Below are 27,139 nucleotides of genomic sequence, written 5' to 3'. Positions count from 1 at the left end.
ATTCAAGAGAACCTCTAGAAAGGAGGGGTGGACAGCAGAGTGATGGTTGTATATTTGGTTGAGGTAATCTTACTGGAAAAAATCTCCAAGCTAAAAGACTGAATAAATTGAGGTAAGGTGCTAGAGTAGAAATGAGAATAAAGGGCATAGTGAAAGGTTGCTGCTGGACCATGAAAGATGTTGGGATTCCTGCCTTCTGGAGGAGAAGAATTCAGTCCAGGGCCAGAGATGAGGCTTGATCACTCAGAGCTTTTGTGTAATAGTTTTATTAAAGTATAAAAGAGATAGAGAAAGCTTCTGACATAGACATCAGAAGGGGGCAGAAAGAGTGCCCCCTCGCTAGTGTTAGCAATGGAGTTATATACTCTTAAATTACTTGTTACAGTGAATCAAAAGAATGTCTGGAGGTTGTAAAGACCTTACTAGACCCATTCCCATAATTTACATTTTAAGATAACAGGATTAGCCAGAAGGTTTTTTCCAGAAACTGTTGTCAAGCAGGATACATTATTGTTACATAATCCTAAGGAATGTAGAGGGAAAAAATAAGTGTGTCCTTTCTTCCTCCTTGAGAATTCCAGACCCCTCTCTCCTTGGGGACCCCTGGACTTCTTATCAACCTGCCTAGGAATTGACTGTCAATAGGAGAAAAATTCATGTCTTCAATTGATAGCTGATTAGCCTGGAATAATGAAACTATCTTTGAACTGAGAATGTAGACCTTAATTCTTAATTCTTTCAAACAGTATGACCTTGGCCAAACTGAGTGGTGGACTAGACAGTATCTAAGTTCTAAAATTCCTTGGTTCCTTGTATAAGCATTTATGAAGGGACTGTTTTGCTTCCCCACTTCACAGTGTAGTTATTCCTATTGGCAGTGGTCTGAAAGCTTTGTTACCCAGCTGTTAACACCGCATAGGACGGGAGGTGTTTGCATACATCACTCAAGTGGCAGTTGGCATCTAGCATGACCCTGAAATGCATTAAGGGAAGGCAGAAGTGACATCTGTAAAGCGGAGTTGTTAAAGTGCTCTTCAGAGCTTTTGTGTAATTAGGGGTCACTGGAAGAGGGAGAACAGTTTCCCGCAATAGAGTTTACTGCGCTGTGTATTCATCTCTTTTTCCTCAAACTTGGGCGTTTTATAAATAAGCATTCTTTTTTTAAAAAAGTCCTCCTTGTTAAATAGTTTCTCTCTTAGTCTCAGCTTAGGTTCATCAGGAAAAACGTCCTTTCATCTAAAGAATAATATGTAAAATTCTACCCTGGAAGAAAACACAAGTGAGTTTTCATATTAAAGTAACAGGAGAAGGTAGTGTATATAGAAATAAAAATGCCTTAATAATTTGGTCAGATTTACAGCTGCTAGATTTACACAAACATAAACAGTAAAAATGTTTCATCTACGTTTCTAGTGAGTTTCAAGAAAGAGCCACCTTCCCAAGTGCCTGACATGCAAAAACCTAAAGAAGAAAACCTTCTAAGAAGGTTTCAGCTTAAGGAAAAAGGGTGTGACTTCTCCCATTATATGAACTCTACTGTCACACACTGGGCATTATTATCTGAAAGTACTTTGGCTTTCCCTGTGTACATAGGGTTTCTGCATTAACATCTTAGCCACCTTTCTAATATCTTCTGACTGAACACATTTTGTTAACTTTAAACCTTCTCTTCATTTCCTCTGAGTCTCTGTTAGTCAGATAAAGCTGGCAGACTAGAAGGAGCTCATGGATGACACAGTCTGCCACTTCCTACCCTGGAAGTTTTGAGCATTATTTCATCTTTAAACATGAATTCTCCCAGGGTACATGACAAAAAGAGTGTTCAGAATCGATGATACAGCTTTTATATATTTGTTTTACAATCCAGAATAAACTAGACATAGAGAAGAGTTTTTAGTCAGTAAAATGCTGGTTTCAAAGTCATAGTTCTTAGGATATAAATTTAGGAAATAAGCTAAACTTTGAGGCATTTTCAAGAACTGAGAAGTAACTTGGGCATTATCCAAAGGCAGAAAGTGGCAACATGGACGTGATTAAAGAGGAGATAAAAACTGATTCTGGACTTCAGATCATGCTGCCTTAAAATCAACATCCTAAACAAACCATGTTGGGTTATTTCTGTTACTTCAGGCTAAATTTTCTTGATGTAAGTTGTAGAAATAAGAAAACAAACATCCTAGTAAAGTCTGGTGATTTTCATTCACATGGTCCAGTTGTTGAACTGCTGAGGTGGTGTGAGCAAAGCTAAGTTGTGATCTAACGTGTTAGATGCATGTTTATGACATGGTTATATGTGTGGAATTTGTGAAAGGGTTGTGGGGGGAGCTGTGATGTGGTCATCTGTGCTGCTTGTCCACTGAAGTCAGCTATCACTCAGATGGTAAAAGAGAACTGTGCCGAGTGTCCACACTGACCTGGTGATAGTAATGGTGAGTTTGTGGCTATGTCTTGAGAGATGAATTCAAATGAAAAATATAGTGCACAGAATTTAGGAAGAGCAGTCAGAATTGGATGAGAACAGAATCTAATACCTGGGGACATTTAAATAGGCACTTGTACACCCTCATCAGTTCAGTCCCTCAGTTGTGTCTGACTCTTTGTGACCCCATGGACTGCAGCATGCCAGGCTTCCCTGTCCATCACCAACTCCTGGAGCTTGCTCAAACTCATGCCCATTGAGTTGGTGATGCCATCCAAACATCTCATCCTCTGTCGTGCCTTTCTCCTCCCTGATACATTCCCAGCATCAGGGTCTTTTCCAATAAGTCAGTTCTTCACATCAGGTGGCCAAAATATTGGAGTTTCAGCATCAGTCCTTCCACTGAATATTCAGGACTGATTTCCTTTAGGATGGACTGGTTGGATCTCTTTGCAGTCCAAGGGACTCTCAAGAGTCTTCTCCAACACCACAGATCAAAAGCGTTAATACTTCGGTGCTCAGATTTCTTTATAGTCCAAATCTTACATCCATACATGACTCCTGGAAAAACCCATAGCTTTGACTAGACAGACCTTTGTTGGCAGTAATGTCTCTGCTTTTTAATACGCTAAGTTGGTCATAACTTTTCTTCCAAGGACCAAGCGTCTTTTAATTACATGGCTGCAATCACAATCTGCAGTGATTTGGAAGCCCCCCCCCAAATAAAGTCTGTCAATGTTTCCATTATTTCCCCATCTATTTGTCATGAAGAGATGGGACTGGATGCCATAATCGTCTTTTTTTGAATGTTGAGTTTTAAGCCAGCTTTTTCATTCTCCTCTTTCACTTCCATCAAGAGGCTCTTTAGTTCCTCTTCACTTTCTGCCATAAGGGTGGTGTCATCTGCATATCTGAGGTTATTGATATTTCTCCCAGCAATCTTGATTCCAGCTTGTGCTTCATCCAGCTCGGCATTTTACATGATGTACTCTGCATACAAGTTAAATAAGCAGGTGACAATATATAGCCTTGACGTATTCCTTTCCCATTTTGGAACCAGTCTATTGTTTCATGTCCTGTTCTAACTGTTGTTTCTTGTCCTGCATACAGATTTCTCAGAGGCAGGTAAGGTGGTCTGGTATTCCCATCTCTTGAATTTTCCACAGTTTGTTGTGGTCCACACGGTCAAAGGCTTTAGTGTAATCGATAAAACAAAAGTAAATGTTTTTGTGCAATTCTGTTGCTTTTTCTATAATATTGGCAATTTGATCTCTGTTTCCTCTGCCTTTTCTAAATCCAGCTTGAACATCTGGAAGTTCATGGTTCATGTACTGCTGAAGCCTGGCTTGGAGAATTTTGAGCATTACTTTACTAGTATGTGAGATGAGTGCAATTGTGCCACAGTTTGAGCATTCTTTGGCATTGCCTTTCTTTGGAATTGGAATGAAAACTGTCCTTTTCCAGTCATGTGGCCACTGCTGAGTTTTCCAAACTTGCTGGCATATTGAGTGCCTCACTTTCACAGCATCATCTTTTAGTATTTGAAAAAGCTCAACTGGGATTCCATCACCTCCACTAGCTTTGTTCATAGTGATGCTTCCTAAGGCCCACTTGACTTTGTATTCCAGGATGTCTGGTTCTAGGCAAGTGATCACACAGTTGTGGTTATCTGGGTCATGAAGATCTTTTTTGTACAGTTCTTCTGTGTATTTTTGCCTTCTCTTCTTAATATCTTCTGCTTCTGTGAGGTCCATACCATTTCTGTTTTTTATTGTGCCCATCTTGGCATGAAATGTTCCCTTGGTATTTCTAATTTTCTTGAAGAGATCTCTAATCTTTCCCATTCTATTGTTTTCCTCTATTTCTTTACATTGATCACTGAGGAAGGCTTTTTTATCTCTCCTTGCTGTTCTTTGGAACTCTGCATTCAAATGGGTATATCTTTCCTTTTCTCCTTTGCCTTTAGCTTCTCTCCTTTTCATAGCTATTTGTAAGGCCTCCTTAGACAACCATTTTGCCTTTTTGCATTTTATTTTCTTGGGGGTAGTCTTGATCCCTGCCTCCTGTACAATGTCACGAACCTCTGGCCATAGTTCTTCAGGTACTCTATCAGATCTAATCCCTTGAATCTATTTGCTACTTCTACTGTATAATCCTAAAAGATTTGGTTTAGGTCATACCTGAATGGTCTAGTGGTTTTCCCTACCTTTCTTCAATTTAAGTCTGAATTTGGCAATAAGGAGTTCATGATCTGAGCCACAGCTCCACGTCTTGTTGTTGAGGACCGTTTAGAGCTTCTCCATCTTTGGGTGCCAAGAATATAATCAGTCAGATTTCTGTATTGACTATCTGGTGATGTCCATGTGTAGAGTCTTCTCTTGTGTTGTTGGAAGAGGGTGTTTGCTATGACCAGTACATTCTCTTGGCAAGTCTGTTAGCCTTTGCCCTGCTTCATTTAGTACTCCAAGGCCAAATTTGCCTGTTACTCCAGGTATCTCTTGACTTCCTCCTTTTGCATTCCACTCCCCTATGATGGAAAGGATATCTTTTTTGAGTGTTAGTTCTAGAAGGTCTTTTAGGTCTTCATAGAACCATTCAACTACAGCTTCTTCAGCATTACTGGTTGGGGCATAGACTTGAATTACTGGGATACTGAATGGTTTGCCTTGGAGACGAACAGAGAGATCATTCTGTCGTTTTTGAGATTGCACTGAAGTACTGCATTTCAGACTCTTTTGTTGACTATGATGGCTCCTCCATTTCTTCTAAGGGATTCTTGCCCAGAGTAGTAAATATAATGGTCATTTGAATTAAATTTGCTCATTTCAGTCCATTTTAGTTCACTGATTCCTAAAATGTCAGCGTTCACTCTTGCCATCTCCTGTTTGACCACTTCTAATTTACCTTGATTCACGGACCTAACATTACCTGGAATGCCAGGTTCCTATGCAATATTGCCATTTACAGCATTGGGCTTTGCTTCTATCACCAGTCACATCCACAACCTGGCATTGTTTTCAAGCTCCATCCCTTCATTCTTTCTGGAGTTATTTCTCCGCTGATCTCCAGTAGCATATTGGACACCTACCGACCTGGGGAGTTCCTCTTTCAGTATCCTATCATTTTGCCTTTTCATACTGTTCATGGGGTTCTCAAGGCAAGAATACTGAAGTGGTTTGCCATTCCTTTCTCTAGTGGACCACATTCTGTCAGAACTCTCCACCATGACCTATCTGTCTTGGGTGGCCCTGTGGGGCGTGGCTCATAGTTTCTTTGAGTTAGACAAGGCTGTGGTCCTTGTGATCAGTTTTCTGTGATTTTTGGTTTTTATTCTGTCTGCTCTCTGATGGAGACGGATAAGAGGCCTATGGAAACTTCCTGATGGGAGAGACTGTGGGAGAAACCGGTTCTAGTTCTGATGGGTGGGGCCAGGCTCAGTCAATCTTGAATCCAGTTTTCTGTTGATGGCTGGGGCTGTGTTCCCTCCCTGTTGTTTCACCTGAGACCAAACTATGGTGGAGGTACTGAAGATGATGGTGGCCTCCTTCAAAAGGTCCCATGCACCCACGCTGCACTCAGCACCCCCAACCCTGCAGCAGCCACCGCCGACCCACTGGGGACCCCTCCGCTAGGGACCCCTGGACACTCACAGGCAAGTCTGGATCAGTCTCTTTTGGGGTCATTGCTCCTTTCTCCTGGGTCCTGGTTGCACAAGGTTTTGTTTGTGCCCTCCAAGAATCTGTTTCCCCAGTCCTGTGTAAGTTCTGTAATCAAATCCCACTGCCCTCTAAAGTCAAATTCTCGGGGGTTCTGAGTCCCTTTGCCAAATCCCCAGTTTGGGAAATCTGCTGTGGGTCCTAGAACTTTCTTAACAGTGTGAGAATTTCTTTGATATAATTGTTCTGCAGTTTCTAGGTTGTCTCCTGAATGGCTATGGTTGGGCTTAATGGTGACCTCCTCCAAGAGGGCTTATAGCACAGGTTTTATGACTCAGGTAGCTGCACTCAGAGCCTCTGCCCCTGTGGCAGGCCACCGCTGATCCATGCCTCTGCAGGAGACTCAAACACAGGTCTGGCTCGGTCTCTGTGGGGTCTCTGGGTCCTGGTGCGCTCCACGTTTTGTTTGAGCTCTTCAGGTATCTCTGGTGGGTATGGGGTTTGGTTCTAAACGGGATTTCACCCCTCTTACTGTCTTGTTGGGGCTTCTCCCTTTCCCTTGGATGTGGAATATCTTTTTTTCGTGGGATCCAGCATTCCCCTGTCAATGGTTGTTCAGCAAAGAGTTGTAATTTTGGAGTTCTCACAGAGAAGATGAGTGCACGTCCTTCTGCTCCACCATCTTGCCAGTGGTATTCCTGGCACCCTCATATTCTTTCTCAAAGCTGATGTAGTTGATGATTTTCATCAGTGTAGATTTCTCTCTTGGTATGTCTCTGCTCTATCCTGTTGCTCATTTTCTGCAGCTCATCCAATTTTAGTTTAGAACCCCTCTGCGTTTGATGTCCTTAGTGGTATCTTCCAAATTCCTTCTCGGAGGGTACATTATCATTCCTCTGAGAACTAACTACCTTTGACCTTAAAAAAAAAAAAATCTAACCCAAATTACAAATGAAGGTTACTGCTGTAAGTCCTAGACGATCTTGAAGCAGATGAAACCCCAAGAAGTCAACAGGACACATAACTTTTGGTGCAAGTGTTAGAGAAGAAGAGATTTGAGATGGAATTTCTTTTTGCAACTCTCTAGGAAAAAAAGACAAAAAGCAAAAGAAGACGTGGTTATAACTACAGCACATTGTCAACTTCACAGCAAAGTCTTTCCCTGCTTAATGTCCCAAAGTTGTGACATTAACTCCATCACTGTCTCCATCAGCCATGAACTTGTTCTCTCATGCTTCCTAGCATTCTTTCTAGTAAAAGTCATCTCACATTTTCCCTCTCTGGAATCCTGCTTTACAGGTAAAAAGGACCTGATTTTCCTCTCATTAACTAGGACCTGCACTTAACCTGGGCCTGTGACTCTTCTCCCACATCATCTTTTCCTTAGATAGAATCTCTTGGGAAATACTTTTCAGGGAGGCACCAGGAACTGAGTCTTAATGAACAACCAATTGTCCTGTATCACTAAAAGCATAACACTAGGAAACTCAAAGACCCCAGCTCCTCAAGGCTGTCTGTCAGCGGTCTCACTCCTCTCACTCATGTAAAACTCCTCGTTTGCCATGTGTAGTCTTTCTCCTGAACCTTCCCTTGTTTTCTTTAAGGTTTGTCTTTCACAAGAATCTGCTACATCCTTTCTGAGTCTGGAAGCATATAAAGTGGCTAGGATTCCTTTAGTTCATCCTTCTGGATGAATCTATGAGTTGGGTTTGATACGGTGGAGAAATTCCTTTTTGGGCAGTAGTGTCTGAAGAGAGGGCTTCCCTAGTGGCTCAGATGGTAAAGAATCTGCCTGCAGTATGCGAGACCCAGGTTCGATCCCTTGGTCAGAAAGATCCCGTGGAGAAAGGAATGGCTGCCCAATCCACTATTCCTGGGGCTTCCCTAAAGAGAATGGTGACAGCTTTTTTGACTGGAATTGTTCACACTGGTACCAGTTCAGGAAGAAGAAATAGCATGGGATTTGAGTTTTGCCGAATGTTTAAAAAGTTAGAACTTTGGAGACTTATTTAAGAGATGATACGTAGAGTTAGTAAGGTCTAGAAATAATCTTAGGTTAGGGGCAGAGGGGAGAATCTGTCACATCGAGTACGCAGTGCACACCACCCAGGGATGAATTTTGCCGCATTTAGAAATACGGCTTTTTTAATGCTAAAGTACTGATCTCCACTCACTCTTTTTTCTTCCTTTCCGGGGAATGGAGAAACGGAGTGGAGTTAATCTCCATTTTCTGAGTCTGTCACAGACCTGAGTGAGCACGTTTGTTCAGAGAATAAAAATAAGTGACTCCCCCAGGGAATGACTTACCTTGTGTCTGGGTGTACTGCAAGATCTTGAACACCTTGCCACCTTGTATTTCTCATCTGTGGGGAACGTACAATTCCCACTTGGAACTGTAGCCTGGTTCCAGCCCTTCCAGGGGCTTCAGAGCTGCTACGTGATTTGGGGAAGGTCAGGTGGATTGAGATTTGAGAGGAAGTGTCAAATGAGGCCCAGGAAGACAGATCTGGTTTCAGGAAGCATCAAGAAAGCCCTGGAGCACTTGTAGCACAGTCTTGGTGTAGTTTTCCTTGTTCTTGATATTTCTAAGGAGTTGTGGGGTTGATTAGTACCTTTCCTCGTTGTGCTTTAGAGCTACCCTGATCAGCTGTCACAGCGTTCAAGGCACCTTTGGCTGTGGATTTTTAAGTCTCTAGGACCATGTAGAGAGCTGGTTACAGCTCCTTTAGTTTCTCTCAGCTAGGATCTCACAGTAACACATCACAAAGCCCACGATTATCAATATGTGAACACATAACTCAGTGGTATTTTTCTCTCCTTTGTAAATCAAACAGGCTTAATATAGTCTACATCTACCACACATCAAGTTGATTTTCTTTGTCTTGGGAATACCTCCCTAAATAGCAAAAGATATAGATGTACACACACATGACTTTTTAAAACTAAATACTAACTTATTGTCTCTACTTTCAAAGAAACCAGGACTTGCCTGGTGACTGAGACAGTAAAGCGTCTGCCTATAGTGCTGGAGACCTGGGTCCAGTCCCTGGGTTTGGAAGGTTGTCTGGAGAAGGAAATGGCAACCCACTCCATTAGTCTTGCCTGGAAAATATCATGGGTAGAGGAGTGTGGTAGGCTATAGTCCGTGGGTCGCAAAGAGTTGGACATGACTGAGCAACTTCACTTTTCAAAGAAACCGTCTGTACATGCTCGGATCTTGTGGTAACCTAATTTAACTCTAGCCTTGTGAAGTATGTTTTGGTTTTTGGTGAATAGCATAGTACATGGTGTTTTGCCTACTGAGATGAGCACAGTGTGGGGACATTAACTTAAAAGCATCATTTCAGAAAGATGTCTGTGTGCAGAACCCATTCAAGAATAAAATGTGACTTGAAGAATCCCTTGTCAATAAGGGAAGAAGTGTGTGTGTGTATACAATATATTATGATCTTTGGGTATCAGTTCCCAAGAAGAAGATAATAATTTTTCTCTGTAATATATATGCAAAACAGACCTTTTTAATTGACAGGGTATACAGATAGACTATAGTTCAAAAGCATCAATTCTTCGGTGCTCAGCTTTCTTTACAATTCCAACTCTAACATCCATACATGACTGGGAAAAACCATAGCCTGACTAGACAGACCTTTGTGGACAAAGTAATGTCTCTGCTTTTTAATATGCTGTCTAGGTTGGTCATAACTTTTTTTCCAAGGAGTAAGTGTCTTTTTATTTCATGGCTGCAGTCACCACCTGCAGTGATTTTGGAGCCCAAGAAAATAAAGTCTGCCACTGTTTCCACTGTTTCCCCATCTATTTCCCGTGAAGTGATGGGACCAGATGCCATGATCTTCGTTTTCTGAATGTTGAGCTTGAAGCCAACTTTTTCACTCTCCTCTTTCACTTTCATCAAGAGGCTTTTTAGTTCCTCTTCACTTTCTGCCATAAGGGTGGTGTCATCTGCATATCTGAGTTTATTGATGTTTTTCCTGGCAATCTTGATTCCAGCTTGTGCTTCATCTAGCCCGGCGTTTCTCATGATGCACTCTGCATAGAAGTTAAATAAGCAGGGAGACAATATGCATCCTTGACGTACTCCTTGTCCTATTTGGAACTAGTCTGTTCCATGTCCAGTTCTAACTGTTGGTTCCAGACCTGCATACAGATTTCTCAAGAGTCAGGTCAGATGGTCTGGTATTCCCATCTCTTTCAGAATTTTCCACAGTTTTTTGTGATCTACACGGTCAAAGGCTTTGGCATAGTCAATAAATCAGAAATAGATGCTTTTCTGGAACTCTGCTGCTTTTTCGATGATCCAGTGCACGCTGGCAATTTGATCTCTGGTTCCTCTGCCTTTTCTAAAACTAGCTTGAACATCTGGAATTTCATGGTTCACATATTGTTGAAAATTGGCTTGGAGAATTTTTAGCACCAAAGAATTGATGCTTTTGAACTGTGGTGTTGCAGAAGACTCTTGAGAGTCCCTTGGACTGCAAAGAGATCCAACCAGTCCATCCTAAAGGAAACCAACCTTGAATATTCATTCGAGAGACTGATGTTGAAGCTGAAGCTCCAATACTTTGGCCACCTGATGTGAAGAACTGACTCATTTGAAAAGATCCTGATGCTGGGAAAGATTGAAGGTGGGAAGAGAAGGGGACAACAGAAGATGAGATGGTTGGATGGCATCACTGATTCAATGGACATGAGTTTGAGTAAACTCCAGGAGTTGGTGATGGACAGGGAGGCCTGGTGTGCTGCAGTCCATGGGGTCGCAAAGAGTTGGAGATGACTAAGCAACTGAACTGAACGGATAGACCATTTATTTAGCCATCAGTTTGTACATTAATAGTCACAGGTTTGTGGAGTGTTACTGTGAAATCCTATGTAAGGCAAGTGGAAGGAGCTTTCAAAGGATGATCCATGAACATTTCATGTTGGGTTGCTTCTTTTGTGCATTTGTTTAAAATAGAACTTCTTATAGCTGCTTAGATGAAATTTAATTTTACATAGTTAAATGGTCAGTCAATGGTACAGCTTTAGTCTTATGTCCATTTGTGAAGCAGGACCAGGAGGCATATAAAAAAGAGAAAAGTACTTGAGTTTTTGGTGGTGATGGAATGAGGTAAATTTTAAATTAATTTGTTATTTTATGCTGTTGTATTAATATCAGAATATAAGGAAATTTTATGTGCATACTAGATGGTTAGAATTAGGGTGAATTCTGTTTGTGTCAAAATGATGATAGTTGTTACTATGGATTATGCTTAGCAAATTTTAAAAATTTATCTGACACTTGGGTTATTTAACTTGAATATAAAGACAATAATTAAAAAAAAAAAATTTCCAGAATAAAAAAGTTGCCCATAGTGAAACTGCTTAGAAATGACTCACTATTGACACTTCAGTGTTTATTACTTTTTAGGTTATATTTCTTGTGTGTGCATATTTTGTAAAATATATCCAAAAAAATGACTCTTATTTTGAGGTCTGTACTTTTCCCTTAATGTATTTTCAGCACCAACAGTACCTCCTGTGACATCGGTTGTGGTTCATAGCACCCTATACCATGGATTTATCATCCCCTGACCATTATGGTTGTTTTCCGTTTTTTGTATTAGAAACAGCACAGATGAACTTCTATATGGGGAAATTATTGAAGAAACTTGTTTGCAGATATAAATGTATTAGCCTCTTGTTGAGTTATGAAGACCAAATGAGATCTGGGTAAAAGGCTAAGACTGGGTGATTTTTGTTGAGTTCTTACCTTGTGCAAGCATCCTGCTTCTGTTTTTTATGCAGCATCACGTTTCAGCCTTGCACAGCACAGTGGCTTGTTATTTGCATTGCAGAGGTGAAGCATTTGAGACAGGAAATATTAAGTGTAATTAAAAATAGCAATTTTTGCTATTGTACAGTAATTGCTGTAGTAATGAAAAATAGCAATTTAGGGTTCAAAAAGCAAGTCTCTACATTATCTTCACTTAGGATACTTCATAGTTACTGAATAGGTCTCAACAGGTGGGGTTTGGGATTTGATTATAGAGTCTTCTTATTTGAAGAATTGTATAAAATGAAACCTATGGAATTTTATTAAACAGCATTTTAACTTTTAGCCTGTTAGGGGTCATGAGATACTGTAAACGTGACAGCATGGTTTAGCAATTCAGATATTTATTCAGACTGGCTCTCAAGTCATGGGATTCCATTGTGTGAACTCAGAGGTATGCTCTGGTAAAGATGTTACAGCAGGTAAATCATGACCCAGGAGTAGACTTATTAGCATATTACTATAAAATCCTAAAATGAGGTTCAAGGCTAGTTTTCCAAGAGGGCTTTGAGGATCTGAGTTGCTGTACCTTAGTAGATTGAATGACCCCAAAGATGAATGCACTATTTGGCACCTGTAAATACTCACTGTGTGGTAAAAGGTACTCTGCTGATGTAATTAGGGTACAGATCTGGATTGTCTGCAAGTACCCAGTCTAATCCTGTGAACCTTGCTCTGGTGAGCATCAAAGAGAAATGACAGAAGAGAGAATAAGGAAAGATTCCGAGCGTGAGGATTCAGTGTGTTGTTGCTGGCTCTGAGAAGTAGGTCTCCCTGTGCAAGGACCAGAGAGAGGCTTCTAGGAGCTCAGGGCAGGTTCCAGGTGACACAAGCAAGGAAATGGGTCCCCTAGTCACATAGATGCAGGAACCAGACTCTGCCAACAACCTGGAGGCACTTGGAAGCATCTTCTCTCCCACCTCCATAGGGAACACAGCTCCGCCTGTACCTTCATTTTTGGCCTCATAAGTCTCTAAGCAGAGGATCCAGCTGAGCCATGCTTCCTCTGCACTCCTAACCTATGGCAGTGTGAGATGATCAATGGGTGTTCTCTTAAGCTTCTCAGTGGGTCGTGATTTGCTAGGGCAGAAATACGAAAGCAATACACACTCCTTGTCGAATACAGCTGCAATCCCTTGATTCATTCAACAGCAGTTATCTCTTGGATGCCAAAAGCTGCTAGGCCACAGCTCGTTGGTTGATCCCTCTGAAGTTTCAAAGTGAATTTCTAAATCTGAGGTCTGTCTTACATGCATTTGTAAAAGCTTCAGAATTCTGTAGAAATCTAAAAGCGTATTTTTAAAAAAATATAAACTCTAGAAATACCTACCTTGTAGGCACTGTTATAACTTTTCAGTGAAGCCTGTCAGTCACTTTTATTGTACTGGCAATATGGGGGCCATGTAGGAGGCATATGATAAGCAGAAACAATATTGATTGTCAAGGAGTTTTAATAATTTAGATGGGAAGAAGAGTTTAAACAAATGAATAGTAAAGCAACTAGGGACTGAAATGTCCTTCTATTATAATTTGTTGTTAAGCTCAGCTGTATTACTTATAGTAATGTGATGATGATGATGGTAATGGTGGCTAACATGCAAAGTAGCACTGGCTATTGCAGTCACCATTCCTGGATGCTTTCTAGGTGTTAACTCACTTCATGCCCGTAGCAGTCCTGTGCTGTGGGGTGGAGGGCTGTGACTCTGCCCCAACAACCAGATTCCCAGATCTCCCTCAAGGTTGGCATAAACTAGATGAAGATTTCCCATTCCTGTTACAGGCTTTTGGATCTTGTGTTCTGCATCTTGTTCTTCCAGGATGTCCTCCCACATTCACAGTTTTTGTAGATAGACTTCCTGGTTGGAAGGGGTCTTAGATGGTCTGGATTCATGCCAGTGCAGGAGTTTCTGTGTAACGGCCCTTGTTATTCAGTTGCTCAGTCGTGTCCGACTCTTTGTGACCCCATGAACTGCAGCACGCTAGCCTTCGCTGTCCTTAACTATGTCTCTGAGTTTGCTCATTGAGTCAGTGATGCCATTCAACCATGTCATCCTCTGTTGACCCCTTCTTGTCTTTTCCTCAATCTTTCAACTTCTATAGGACCTATCCCTTCTGATGGGAGATCCTTACTGTAGATCCCTGGAATGTCTAGAGCTATAGGTTATACTCCTGCTGCAGTTTAGAAACTTACTTCCCAAAAGCACACTGATTAAGAAAGGGCATGTAAGAAATGACACATAATATGAAATAAAGGCATGCTAAAGACATAAGTTTGCAAATTATGTCTTTAAAGATACTTTGTTAAATAAACCATATCATATAAATCTATTGAAGAATCATTAAATGTGACACAGATTGAAAATACTCTGGTCTTACCAGAACATGGAAAAAAGTAACTTGAGATATAAAAATTAAAAAATATATATTGATATAAGCATAATCAATGTTTTATTTCATTGTCATAGCAAAACCCAGGGTGTCCAATGTATACGTGTTTCCTTATAACATTTCATATATATAAAATGTTCATCAAGAAATTCATGTGGATGAGCAGTTAGAACTTTGGGGAAATGACTAGATCAAGAATTGTGAGAGCAGCTCTGAAGGAGCAGATTCACCTGCTCTTTTGAAAAGATGTCAGTGTGATTTGCTTGCTCTTTTCAGATTACATTTGGCCAGTACATCTGCAGCGTCTCCTGTTCTTTGTGCCATGAAATTGAAGAGATTTCCACAGTAAGGAATGGCCTCCAACTGTTCTTTTTCATCTGTTTGTTGAGATTTGCACACCCTCCCGCCCCCGTCTCTGTTAGCTAGATGAAATGGCAATAATATCCCCAACTGTTCTACTGCAGACTGACAGGCGACTCCCAGGAGGTTTATGCTTGTTCTCTTTTGATGATAGTGGATAATTTGGGTAGGAGGCATTCATAAAACAAATCTTTAGAATAAATCCTTGGTCTGGGTACTTCTGAAATTTGCCTTCCCATATAAAGCATCTTCTACTGAACTTCACATAGTAGACCATTTCCACTGTGGGTAGCTCTGAGTACTTGAAAGTTTGTAGAGCTAAAACATGCCTTTTTGCCACAAGAGAAGCCACTGCAATGAAAAGCCCACACATCACAACAAAGAGTAGCCCCTGCTTGCCACAACTAGAGAAAACCCAAGCACACCAATGAAGAACTCCCTCACCCAAAAAAAAGGAGATGTGGAAATAGGCGATACTGAAGACCAGATGAAAAGAATATTATATATGAAATATTGGACTTTGGACTCTGTCATGGTGTCATGGGAAGTCTTTGAAGAGTTTTTTAGCAAGAGATGTAATATAAGATATATATTTTCTATTGAGTATGATGTGGTTTGAAGAGAGGTAAATGAGAGGCAGCAGTCTGAGTTGGGAGGAGATGGTGGGCTGCATTAAAGCAAGAACACCTCACTTCTTGGCTTGAGACCCTGGGTACATGGTGGTACCATTCACTGCCTGGGTATATGGGCCATGCTGCAGATTAGAGAGAGGAGGGAAGTGGTAAGAAAGTGACTTCACATTTGGAAGTGTTGAGTTTGAGTTACTCGTGGGGCATTTAGGTCCTGGAGGTGGATGGGGATGAGACTTTTGGACCCTGGAAATGCAGATAGATTGAAATCCTGTGAGTAAGTGAGGTTGCCTAGGGAGAATGAATAGAAAGAGAAGGTTGAGAGGGCTAAGAGCAAACCACTGAGGATCATCAAAACTTAAAGATAGGGGAAAGCAAAGCCTTGAGGGAAGAGAAGTGGCAGCCAGAAAAGAGAAAAGCCTGGAGGGTATGGTGTCATGGAATCCTAGTGGCTAAGAGCAAGAGGATGGGTAAAGTGCCAGACCCTGCAGTTGAGGACAAGATAAATGAAGACTGCTACGTCACATCGACTGCGAGGAGGTGACCACCTCGGGGTTGTCCTGTGAATCCTGTCACCTCCTCATAACCTAAACAGATGGTACTTCAAACTGAGTACAATCCAGGTGTTGCTCTCTCTGGAGTCCATCATTTCTTGGTGACCTGAATGTCATCCTTGTACTATTCCAAAACCATTGTTATGCAATTCTAAATAATCTCGTTTCCATTGTTAACTTATACCATGCTTATGATCAACTAAAAATTATCATGTCTTTTTAATGTGAACCTCGTGCATAGTAGGTACATGTACAAGCAGCAGACCTAAATAACAGACTTAAAAAGCTAACTTACATATAGGGACTTCCCCGGTGGTGCAGTGGCTAGAGACTCCGCGCTTCCAGTGCAGGGGGCCTGGGTTCAGTCCCTGGGCAGGGAACTAGGTGCCACTTGCCATGTGTGAACCTGAAAGTTCACATGTTGAAACTAAGACCTGGCACAGCCAAGTGAATAAATGTTTTAAAAAAAGAAAAAAGGAAAAGAACTTACATGTAGGACTTTATTCCACTAGTTAGTTTCAGGTCACTTATGTATGTATTAGTCTTTGGCCAGTGACTATCTAAGTTAAAATAAATAGACATATTTCTATTTAGTCAACAAAGTCTCTATGAGATTTTTTTTACAATATCCCTAATATCCTTGAAATAAGAATAAGCATATTTTATCGTCGTAGCTTGCTTATCAAACACATCTTTGATATGGTGAGAGCAGTTATTAGGAAAACAACTATTTGTTAAATAAACTATTAGGTGGAGAGCAGTACTGTCTAGACAGATAAATAACTTTCTTAATTTTCTAATTATGGGTTGACATTAGCAGGTAATCACAGGATTATTCATGTGTCAGTCCTGTGGCAATATTAATATTTAGAACAGAACAGTGAATTTGGAAATAGGAAAATGGGCCACTGAGGAACAAAGAAAATTGTCACTGACTATGTGGCTATTTCTTCATGGGACAGAAGTCTAGCCACCATCACTACTCAGTTTATATCTTATCCAAAAATATGATGATGGCTTTAATAAGCATATTTATTTATTTATCTAGAATTTTTAACCCTGTTTTGGAAGCAAGTATATTTGGGAATAAAACAGGAAAGTGTATTGAATTATATTTCTTCTTACATTCCATTTAGGAAATTGAGAAAATGTGTTCTGTGTTTTAAAAACATTTTGATTATATTATCAAAATTTAAAGATTTGTAAGATTAATATATTTACTAAAAACCTTTAGGAAATTTGTGAATTCATGGTTTTCTGTAAAATTAGTTTGTAAGGATGGCCCTTTGGTGGCGTCTGTTGCTGTTGGTCCCGCAGTGACCTTCGCTGGCTTTCTCCAGCTTCATGCGTGGTTTTCAGGGGCCTCTTCCTCCAGGAAGGCCACCACATCTTCTTGGTTGACCTCTCCATGGCCACAATCTCTGGCACTCGGGGCTTGTATTTGACACTTTCTGTTGCCTCTTGAATCTTGCGCTGATGCAAGACTCAATTGAGTCTGATAGCCTTATAAAGCCAGAGAAAAACAGTCAAAATGCTGGAACTGAGACTAACCCCGATTCTTGTTGAATGTCAGGGCTATTTTGTGAGTAGCCCTGCTGGTTTGTAAAGATGGAAAGCCAAAATACTTCAACATTTTAAAACATTTAAAAATTGCTGATGAGTACCCAGAGGAGAAAGGAAATTTTGATATGTGTTTTATCAGTCCCTTAATTATCCTCTATTTAGATTTTCATAAGAGCAAATACACCCTAAGCTGCAGATGTGTTTTGAGTTATAGGGTTCTTTTTATATTAAGTAAACTATGTTTTAAAGTTTAAGCTTCTTTAAAAGCGCCCTTGCAATTTCCCTTGTGCTGGGTCTGTCAAACCACTGATGTTGTAATGGAATTTTACCATTTGATTGGATTATATCAAAATTTAATACCTAAAACACAGTGTAGACCATGTTCCTTTACAAATGATTTAAATTAGAGGAGAATAAAATAAAAAGTAAAAATTGATTGTCAGTTGAAATGATTTCAAGATTAAAAGGTTGAGTCTTAGAGAAGTGAAGATGTCTTATTAAATAGAACAGTGCTTCTCAACCCTGGATACAGTGTAGAATCGCTTAGGAAACTTGGGAACAACAGCAGCAATAAATACTGCTGGCTGGACTTCTCCCCCAGAGATTCTGATTTAGATGGGGCCCAAGTATCAACTGCTTTTTTAAAAGCTTCCCAAGTGATTCTCATGTGCATTCATGTTCAAAATGGATGAAAAGCCAAGCTAGTTAAAAGAAAGCATTTCTTAGACAGAATATAGTGACTACATAGATATTTGACAAGAGGAAACATGAGAAAAAGATGGAGACAAACCCTCAGCTTAAAATTAGTAGAGGTTTACGATCCATTATTCACAAATCTGAAATATAAAAGCCCTAAAAAACAAAAGGTTTTCATAATTTGCGTGTTTGTGTGCTTAGTTGCTCAGTGATGTCCAACTCTTTTGTGACCCCATGGTCTGCAGCCTGCTAGGCTCCTCTGTACATGGAATTTCCCAGACAAGAAAACTGAAAGGGGTTGCCATTTCTTCCTCCAGGAGATCTTCTTGACCTAGGGATCGAACTCGCATCTCCAGAGTCTCCTGCAGGTGGATTCTTTACCACTCTGCCACCTGGTGCCAAAATCTAACCTAAACTGAATATATTTAGTAGAAAATCCTGAGACTCCTCCTAGTCTGTCTTTATCCCATTTGGTATGAATAATCATACATTTCATTACAGGAATATTAGTGTGTCTGATTTCTTATTATAAGACTTCCCTGAGGGTGTGACATAGGTAGGGTACATTTCTGAACTACATAGAATGTTCAGTCACCAATTCAATGAACATGAGTCTGAGCAAGCTCCAGGAGATGATGAAGGAAAGGAAAGCCTGGCGTGCTGCAGTCCATGGGGTCGCAAAGAGTCAGACACCACTGAGCAACTGAACAACAGCAAAGGCTTGTGACAGACCACTGTAAGAATGTACTTCCTGTCAGATCAACAGCAGTGCATTTCTTCTAATTTTCTAGGCAGTGGTTTAGCGCCCTCATAATAAATAAAAACAGTGGTGAATATCAGGGCATGGCTCTTGGCCACTTTTAAATATACATTTATATGTATATATTTTTTGATACTGATCTAGAAGAGGGTTCCATTTGTGTCGTGATGAGAGAGGCTTACATTAAGGAGAGCAAGTAGAAAAAGAATTGTCTATAAAAGACTTTTCAGTGTAACAGACTCTTCCCCCAAGTTAATGGTTTAAAACAGCACATATTTACTGTACCTTCTTTTTTTTAAAGTGAAACAGGTTAAATGTTTATTAGGAAAAAGGGTATGTGTGGATAGACACACACAGGCGAACTCAGAGAGAGTCGCCACGTATTTACTATCTTCATCAGTCCCTGAGTGTTAGGAATTCAGGGGCATCTTAGCTGGTTGGTTTTTGCTCAGGGTTCCCAGAAAGTTGTTATCAAAATGTGGGCCAGGATTTCAGACATCTGGAAACTTGAGCGTTGCTGGAGTGTTACGTTTCTTTTTCAGTGCCGACAAGTCCCTTATTAGTGCTTACAAAGAAAAGTCTAGTCTCTGTGTCTGCAGTTCAGAATAAACCTAACAAGTATTTGCTAAAGGAGGCTTGGAGTCCTAATTTGTTCTGAAGATTTCTGCTACAAGTCCCTTCTTAGAGGGAGTGCCTTCTCTTTGGATTTTCCTTGTCCTCCCTCAGGCAGCCTTCCCCCCACCAACCCCTCACCTGGGTTCTGTCTCTGTTCCCTTAAAGTTGCCTCTTCATCCACCTCCTGTGGGTCAGTGCAAGCATGTTGATGGCCCTGAGTCATGGTGCTGAAAAGATAGTTGCCTCAGTGGAGCTTTGCCCAGAAGACAGGCATTAGTCACAACTGAAAATAATGAAATAATGATTGCTGGTGTGTCTTAAAAAAAAAAGTGCTAAGAGGATACTTGTTGTTGTTCTGTCACGAAGTCGTGTCAAACTCTTGCAGCCCCATAGACTGCAGCACTCCAGCCTTCCCTGTCCTTCACTGTCTCCCTGAGTTTACTCAGACTCATGTCCATTGAGTCAGTGATGCCTTCCAGCCATCTATAGGAGACTCTAAGGGGATCTCACCCAGTTTGTGATTTCTTTGCTCAATGCTTTCCCCTTTGTATTTTGGAGGAAGAATAACCTATCCTTGGGGTTTAGCTCAAATATGTTTTCCCTTGGGGGCATAAATGTGGAAACTATTTTACATGCCACCGCACGTGACATTTTATACGTCCTCCCTGACTGCAGATGTTCAGGGGATGTGGTGTGGTACGGTAGAGTATTCTCATTTATTTTATGGAAAAAAGAAAAAGCTTAGGTTCATTTTTAACTGTGAAGTTCTTATCTTTCTTGCTATCCGTTTTTTCTATTTTTTCCATCTTCTTGGCTTCCCAAAAAGTTCTCTATAGGTTTCTTGCTTATCCTTTTTCTCCCTTTCTTTCTCCACTAAATCTTTGCAGAGATGTTTTATATAGTGTTGGGAATATAACATTTTCCTTTTCTGAGCTACTTCTGTTTTGAGTCTTATTTCTAAATTGAGAAAGAAAAACTGAAGCTCTCGTGAAGAGAGTATTAGATATGGAGAACTGAAGGAGGAGAGTGGAGAAGACAGCTTTAAGTGAGCCACCTTCTGTTTCTTTTCCTGTCTCTGCTGTCTTCCTATGTCTGAGCCAAGAGGAGTCTTCCCTGGGCGCCCATAACATTAGGAAGCCATTGACACAGGGTCCCAGGGAGCCTTTCTAATCTGTATCTTTGTCCACCTCCAAATATTCTCCCCTGTAACGGGGGAGAATTCTGAACAGAGAGGCTATTACTACGATAAACCTTACACACAATTTCAAATGTATACAACAAGCACTAATTTGTGGGTTTTTTTTTTTTTTGCTTTTTTTATTACTACACATGCAAGTATTTTGCAAAGGCTTTCCTCTGATTAATCATCACTTCTATCTCTCCCAACTCTCTTTTTCTGCATAAGTTCTTCAACTAAATTTTTATGTCTGTGAGCATTTTTATTTTTTTTAAACTTTTAATTTTGTATTGGAGTAGAAGTGGCTGAGCATGCACACATGCGCGCACGCACACACACACACGCACACGCACACGCACACACACACACACACACAGAAGTGAAAGTGAAGTTGCTCAGTCGTGTCCGACTCTGCTACCCGTGGACTGTAGCCCACCAAGCTCCTCCGTCCATGGGATTCTCCAGGCAAGAATACTGGAGTGGGTTGCCATTTCCTTCTCCAGGATCTAGCTAAATGTTGGTATTATTAGATTCTTATCAATTATGTGAATTTTTATTTTCTGGAACAAATTCTACCACTAAATGATTTGCTTTATAAACCTTTTCATTGAATGTGATTTTTTTGAACAAAAGTTTTACTGTCCTGGTATTCCAAAGCCATTAAAATAATCATCTTTATTTGTCAAGGGGCTATGATTTATAGTTACAACTGCTAAAACAAATGTTGAGTTTGTAAGTTGCATTTCACAAAGGATATACAATGGAATGGAACAGCTTGGATTATAAATCCCTTTACATTATAAAGTAGCTTACAGAGCTGACTGACAAATGTTGTGAATAGTGAAGGGACTCAGCCACACATACACATGTATCCCTTCGCCCCCAAACTCCCCTCCCATCCAGGATGCCACATAACATTGAGCAGAGTTCCATGTGCTATACAATAGGTCTTTTGTTATCCATTATCAGTACAGCAGTGTGTACATGTCAATCCCAAATTCCCTAACTGCCCCTTCTCCCTGTCCTCCTCTCAGCAACAGTCAGATGTTCTCTAAGTCTTTAGTCTCTTTCTGTTCTGCAAGTTCATTTGTATCATTTCTTTTTAGATTCCAGATATAAGGGGTGTCCTATGATACTTCTCCTCCTCTGTCTGACTTACTTCACTCACTATGACAGTCTCTGGGTCCATCTGTATTGCTGCAAATGGCCTTATTTCATTCTTTTTAATGACTCAGTGATACCCCCTTGTATATATGTACCACATCTTCTTCATCCATTCCCCCACGAGTGTTTTTGGATTTCAAACCCCCACCATTAGCGAGGGACTGATTATCTTCTCATTACAGTATAATTTTCCTGAGGAAGTCCTAAGAAAGCAAAGAATCAGTTGAATCAAGAGTATATATACCCTTTAGACTGGCATTCATACTGGCCAGCCAGGGACGCATGACAGTAAAGCAGTGTGGGGGAGGGGGAATGCTTTCCTCAGGGATGACGGTTCGTTGATCATTGCGGTATGGATCCCAGGCAGAGTCCCAGTGTCTCACGGAGCTGCTTTTGCCTTCACATACATCAGTGTAAATTAAACTAATTTCCATAGCAAATCTTCTTTAACCTTGAACTTTCACGCTCTGCCTTTAAAATGTCACTTGTGTAACACATTAAGCTGCAGGACCCTTCCAAACTCACTACCACCACCCCTTCAAACCTCCAAAAGTTTCCCAGATATTATCCTCATTTTTTTTTTTCCCATATTATCTTTGCAAGTGACTGTGGTTATCTTTCTTGGTCTCTGTTTTATGTTCCTTTTTGAGAAAGGGTTTAAGCATATATGTTCAGGGAAGAGAGAGAGAATGAGTGAATAAGCAAAAATCTGGACAGTAAGTGAGGTTGAAGGCACTTAGGATCTTAAAGTTCATCCTGCCTGTTCCCATTTCACCTGCCCTGTGTGTTGATAGCATTTGCTTTTATGCAGCATGTTATCTGAAACGGTTGCTGTTAAACTTGTCAGGCTTCAAGTGATCGTTCATTGTATTCAGAGAGAAGTCCAATTAAACTAGGGTCACCTACCTCAGTTTTTCCAGAATTTCTGTATAAACTAGAATTTTTGAGAGAGAAAAAATATTTGCGATCTTTGCCACAGTATTGTGCCTGTTTTAATAATTTATTTGCATCATTTCTGAATGTTACACACTTATGTTTTTGAGGTACTTCCCATCAAAGCGTCATAAGTAACAATGTTTTCCAATGTGTACATTCTGGCAACTGTTTATAATTTCTTTTTAAAAGAAGTCAACTAGATTCTTTGAGGTTTTCAACCTAAAATTCCTATGCAGAAGTTTTTCCATATTATTAAAAACAAACAAAAATATGGCAGCAAACTTAACTTTTATCTCAACAGCTCTTAACTTTGTTTGCAGATATCTATGTTTTTCTTATTCTAATTTGATGTTTTCCCCCTAATATTTTCTTAGGTGCAGAGAGAGCTAGCAGCTGTTATTGCTTTGAAAGCAAGGAAGTCTGGTGAGTAGTCTTTTGTGGGGCTGGAGGAAGATTCTGATTCTTTGGGGTTGTTTCACATGTCATGTGGTTGTGAGCAGTTGAATGTATCCTGGGAAGACTTGGTCCAGAAAGCATATCTCCATTTGTTTTAAAAATTATTTATTCTGCTGTCAAAATAGCACAGTCATATATACAGTTCTTTCCAATTTCACTGCCTGGCTTTATTTCATGCTTCAAGGAAAAAAGAAATTCAAAATTAAAAATGTGTTTGCAGCCCACTGCAAGCATGGGTCTAGGTACCCAGCAAAAGAAAGCAAACCACTTTACATTACTTGTCATAATGACAGAGGAAAGTAGATAATGTAATGGTGGTCTCTGTTTTATATTTCTCATCTCAAAGTGGCTTCTTAAAAAAATAATTGAATTGTCTAATAACATTTCATAGCAAGCATGTTTCATAGGAACTGATGGTATGGATCCAATTCCTAATACCTTAGGAAGCAATCTGTGAATATAATAAGTGGAAAGGGAAAGGGAGCTCTCAGCTACATCTTGAGGAGAGAAAGCCATGTTTTGCTGTAATTCAGTATGCAACAGATGCTCAGTGAGGTAGAGAACACTTGCTTTGAAAAGAAGAGTAGCAGGAGGACCCTCGCTGTTCAGAGGAGGTCCGTGCTGAATGGAATGGCAAACAGAGGGGAGGTGCTTCACGGAGAATGGTAAACTAGGGTAAGACTTTTCAGGTGAAACCACTATGACAAAATCAGAGAGTTGCCGAGGTTTGCAGAAATGCCTGGAACAGAGATGTCTTCAGAACAGAAGTCATACATTTTGCATCTTCCTTTTTCTAGCTAGAAACGAAAACTTTGCTTTTCTCTCGGTGACTTTTGGGATCAAACGCACCTTGTTGTGTTTGTACTATGTCTTTGTTGATTTGGCTGTTGTAGAGGATGCAGCGACCGGATACTATAAAGGTGGTGGAGAAGAAATGCGAGGCACAGCGACGTGGATCCGCAGAGCCCAGGCAGTGGCAATGGCATTAGATCATGGATATTTGCATAGGTGGAGGCCAAGAGGGAGAAGGGACACCAGTATACAGGTTGTAGGTAGGGAGTCTTAGAAATAAATTGTGCTAGAGCTGATGTAGTTTCCTACAACCGTAAGGAGACAAAATTTACAGTCTGCATGAGTTGGGATGATAGTGCCTTGGAAGATAGATTTATTTTTTAAGTTTTAGAAAAAGTTGGGAAAATAATAAAATACATATACTCTGTCATTGCTGGAACAAAACAGAGCAAGTAAATAGAGATGGGGCTGGAGACGGAGGTGGTTGCTAATTTACACAGTGTGGGCTGGGCAGGCCCCTTGAGCAAAGACCTGAAATCACTGAGAGGTGAGCCCCGTGGATGTCCAGGCAAGAGCATTGGACAGAGGTGTGCAAAATATGTGTAGAGAACAGCAAGGAAGTGAAAGTGGCTGGAGCAAAGTGAACAAGGCAGAAAGAGGTAGATTCCAGATGTCAGGCTAAGAAGTTTGAACTCTCTGCAGGTGAAGAGAAATGAGGAAGCATAAGCAAGACACACACACAATGGACTGTGCCGAGTCAAAGACTGGTATGAAGTTGACTGTTTATGCCATGAGGTTAACATCTCTATTTTCCTTACTTATTTCATCTGTGGAGCTTAGATGTCAAGACAACATTGGGAACTTCTCAGGGACAGAGTGAAGCACAAATATATCAAGGATGGGGACATAAATTCATAGTTTTATTTTGTCAAGTTCCATGAAAACCCCTATTGGTAATTTTTAAGTGAAGTGAAGTCAAAGTCGCTCAGTTGTATCCGACTCTTTGCGACCCCATGGACTATACAGTCCATGGAATTCTCCAGGCCAGAATACTGGAGTGGGTAGCCCTTCCCTTCTCCAGGGGATCTTCCCAACCCCGGGATCGAACCCAGGCCTCCCACATTGTAGGCAGATTCTTTACCAGCTGAGCCACAAAGGAAGCCCAATAGGTAATTTTTAAACAGTATTGAATTTATAGGTCATTAGATAAATTGGCACTTTGGAGGTAAGCATTTCCATTCATGAATCTAGGGTTTCATTCCACTTTTTTCATATCTTCAGTACTGTCTTAACAACGTCTCCTTAAAGCTTTGTACATTTCTTTGCTTACTGTATTCTTTGGTGCCTTTGGTTACTGTTATTTTTTGGCTACAGGTATTTTTAGCTTTTTTTTTAAGTGCAGGTTTCTGTCTTTGTCTTTCATGACACTTTTTCTTGAAATAAACTTTGCCTTTTAGAGTAGTTCCAATTCACAGGAAAATTGAGCAGAAAGTACCCAGTTCCCATATGCCCTGTGCCCCCACATGCCCTGCTCCCTCACTGCCAGCATCGCAGAGGGGTATATTTGTTCTAGTCGATAGCCTTTGTTGACACATCATTTTCACCCACCGTCCGTAGTTGAGGGTTCACTCTTGGTACTGTCCATTTTATGGGCTTGGACTAATGTCTAATAACATGTGTTTATCATTATAGTATCACACAGAATCACTTCACTGCCCTTCTGCTCTACCTATTTATGCCTCCCTCCCCTCCCCCATTTTCTGGCAGTCACTTATGTTATTGTCCCCATACTACTACTAAGTCGCTTCAGTCGTGTCGGACTCTGTGTGACCCCAGAGACGGCAGCCCACCAGGCTCCCTCATCCCTGAGATTCTCCACGAAAGAACACTGGAGTGGGTTGCCATTTCCTTCTCCAATGCATGAAAGTGAAAAGTGAAAGTGAAGTCGCTCAGTCATGTCCAACTCTGTGAGACCCCATGGACTGCAGCCCACCAGGCTCGTCCATCCATGGGATTTTCCAGGCAAGAGTACTGGAGTGGGGTGCCATTGCCATAGTTTTGCCTTTTCCAGAACGTCACATGGTTGGAATCATAGAGCAGATAGTCTTTTCAGATTGGCTTTGTTCAGTCAGTAATAGGCATTCAGAGTCCATCCATGTCCTCTACTAACAACTTGATAACTCATTTCTTCCTAGCTCAGAATAATATTCCGTTGTCTGGATGTACCACAGTTTATGTGTCCGTTCACCTGCCAAAGGACATCTTGATTGCTTCCAGGTTTTGGCAGTTATAGATGTTATAAACAAACCTTCTATAAACATCTGTGTGTATGTTTGTATACAGTTTTCATCTACCCAGACACGTCATGCACACATAGTTTTCAGCTGCTTTGGGTGAGTAGCAAAGAGCATGATTTCTGGAGCGTGTGGTAAGAGTATGTTGAGTTCTGTAAGAAGCTGCTCCCGGTAACTACCTTCCCGAGTGGCTGTACTCTTTGCATTCCCTCCAGCAGTGGACGAGAGCTCCTGTTGCTCTGTATCTTCACCAGCATTTGTTGTCAGTATTCCAGATTTGGTTGTTTTAGTTTGCATTTTCTTGACGATATGTGATCTGGAATATCTTTCCATGTGCTTACTTGTTATCTCTATATCTTCTTTGATGAGTGTCTGTTAAAGTCTTTGATCCATTTTTCTGTCAGCTTGCTTGTTTTCTTGTTGAGTCCTAGGAGTTCTGTATGTATTTTTGATGATTGTCCTTTTTCGGGTATAGTTTGCAGGTGTTTTCTCCCAGCCTCTGGCTTGTATTCTCATTCTCTTCACATTGTTTTAATTTTAATAAAGTCAAGCTTATCTTTCTCCTCTTTTGGATCCTGCCTTTGGTGTTGTAGCTAAAAAGTCCTATCACACACAAAATCATCTAGGTTTTCTTCTATTACATCCTAGAAATTCGATAGTTTTGCATTACATTTAAGTCTGTGATCCATTTTGAGCTCATTTTTATGAAGTGTTAGGTCTGCATTTGGGTTCTTTTATGTGCGTGTGTTTATGTCTAGTTGTTCCAGCAGCATGTGTTGAAAACAGTATCCTCCTTCCATTTTATTGCCTTCCCTCCTTTGCCAAAGGTCGTTTGTCTGTATTTGTGTGG

General features: G+C 40.6%; 1 protein-coding gene across 1 annotated transcript in view; it reads left to right on the top strand.

Moving 5' to 3' along the window:
- The window catches only part of RAPGEF5 (Rap guanine nucleotide exchange factor 5), a 183,732-nt gene that overhangs the window by 20,711 nt on the left and 135,882 nt on the right, over nucleotides 1-27,139 (top strand). The window contains exon 4 of the mRNA XM_040260647.1: nucleotides 23,122-23,170. Coding sequence (XP_040116581.1) covers nucleotides 23,122-23,170 — 49 coding nt within the window. The remainder of the gene's footprint in view (nucleotides 1-23,121; nucleotides 23,171-27,139) is intronic.

The sequence above is a fragment of the Oryx dammah genome, unplaced genomic scaffold, assembly GCF_014754425.2.
Source record: "Oryx dammah isolate SB20612 unplaced genomic scaffold, SCBI_Odam_1.1 HiC_scaffold_18, whole genome shotgun sequence".
Lineage (NCBI taxonomy): Eukaryota > Metazoa > Chordata > Mammalia > Artiodactyla > Bovidae > Oryx > Oryx dammah.
Note: the sequence above shows the minus strand (reverse complement) of the source record. Positions and strands in the feature narration are given on the sequence as shown.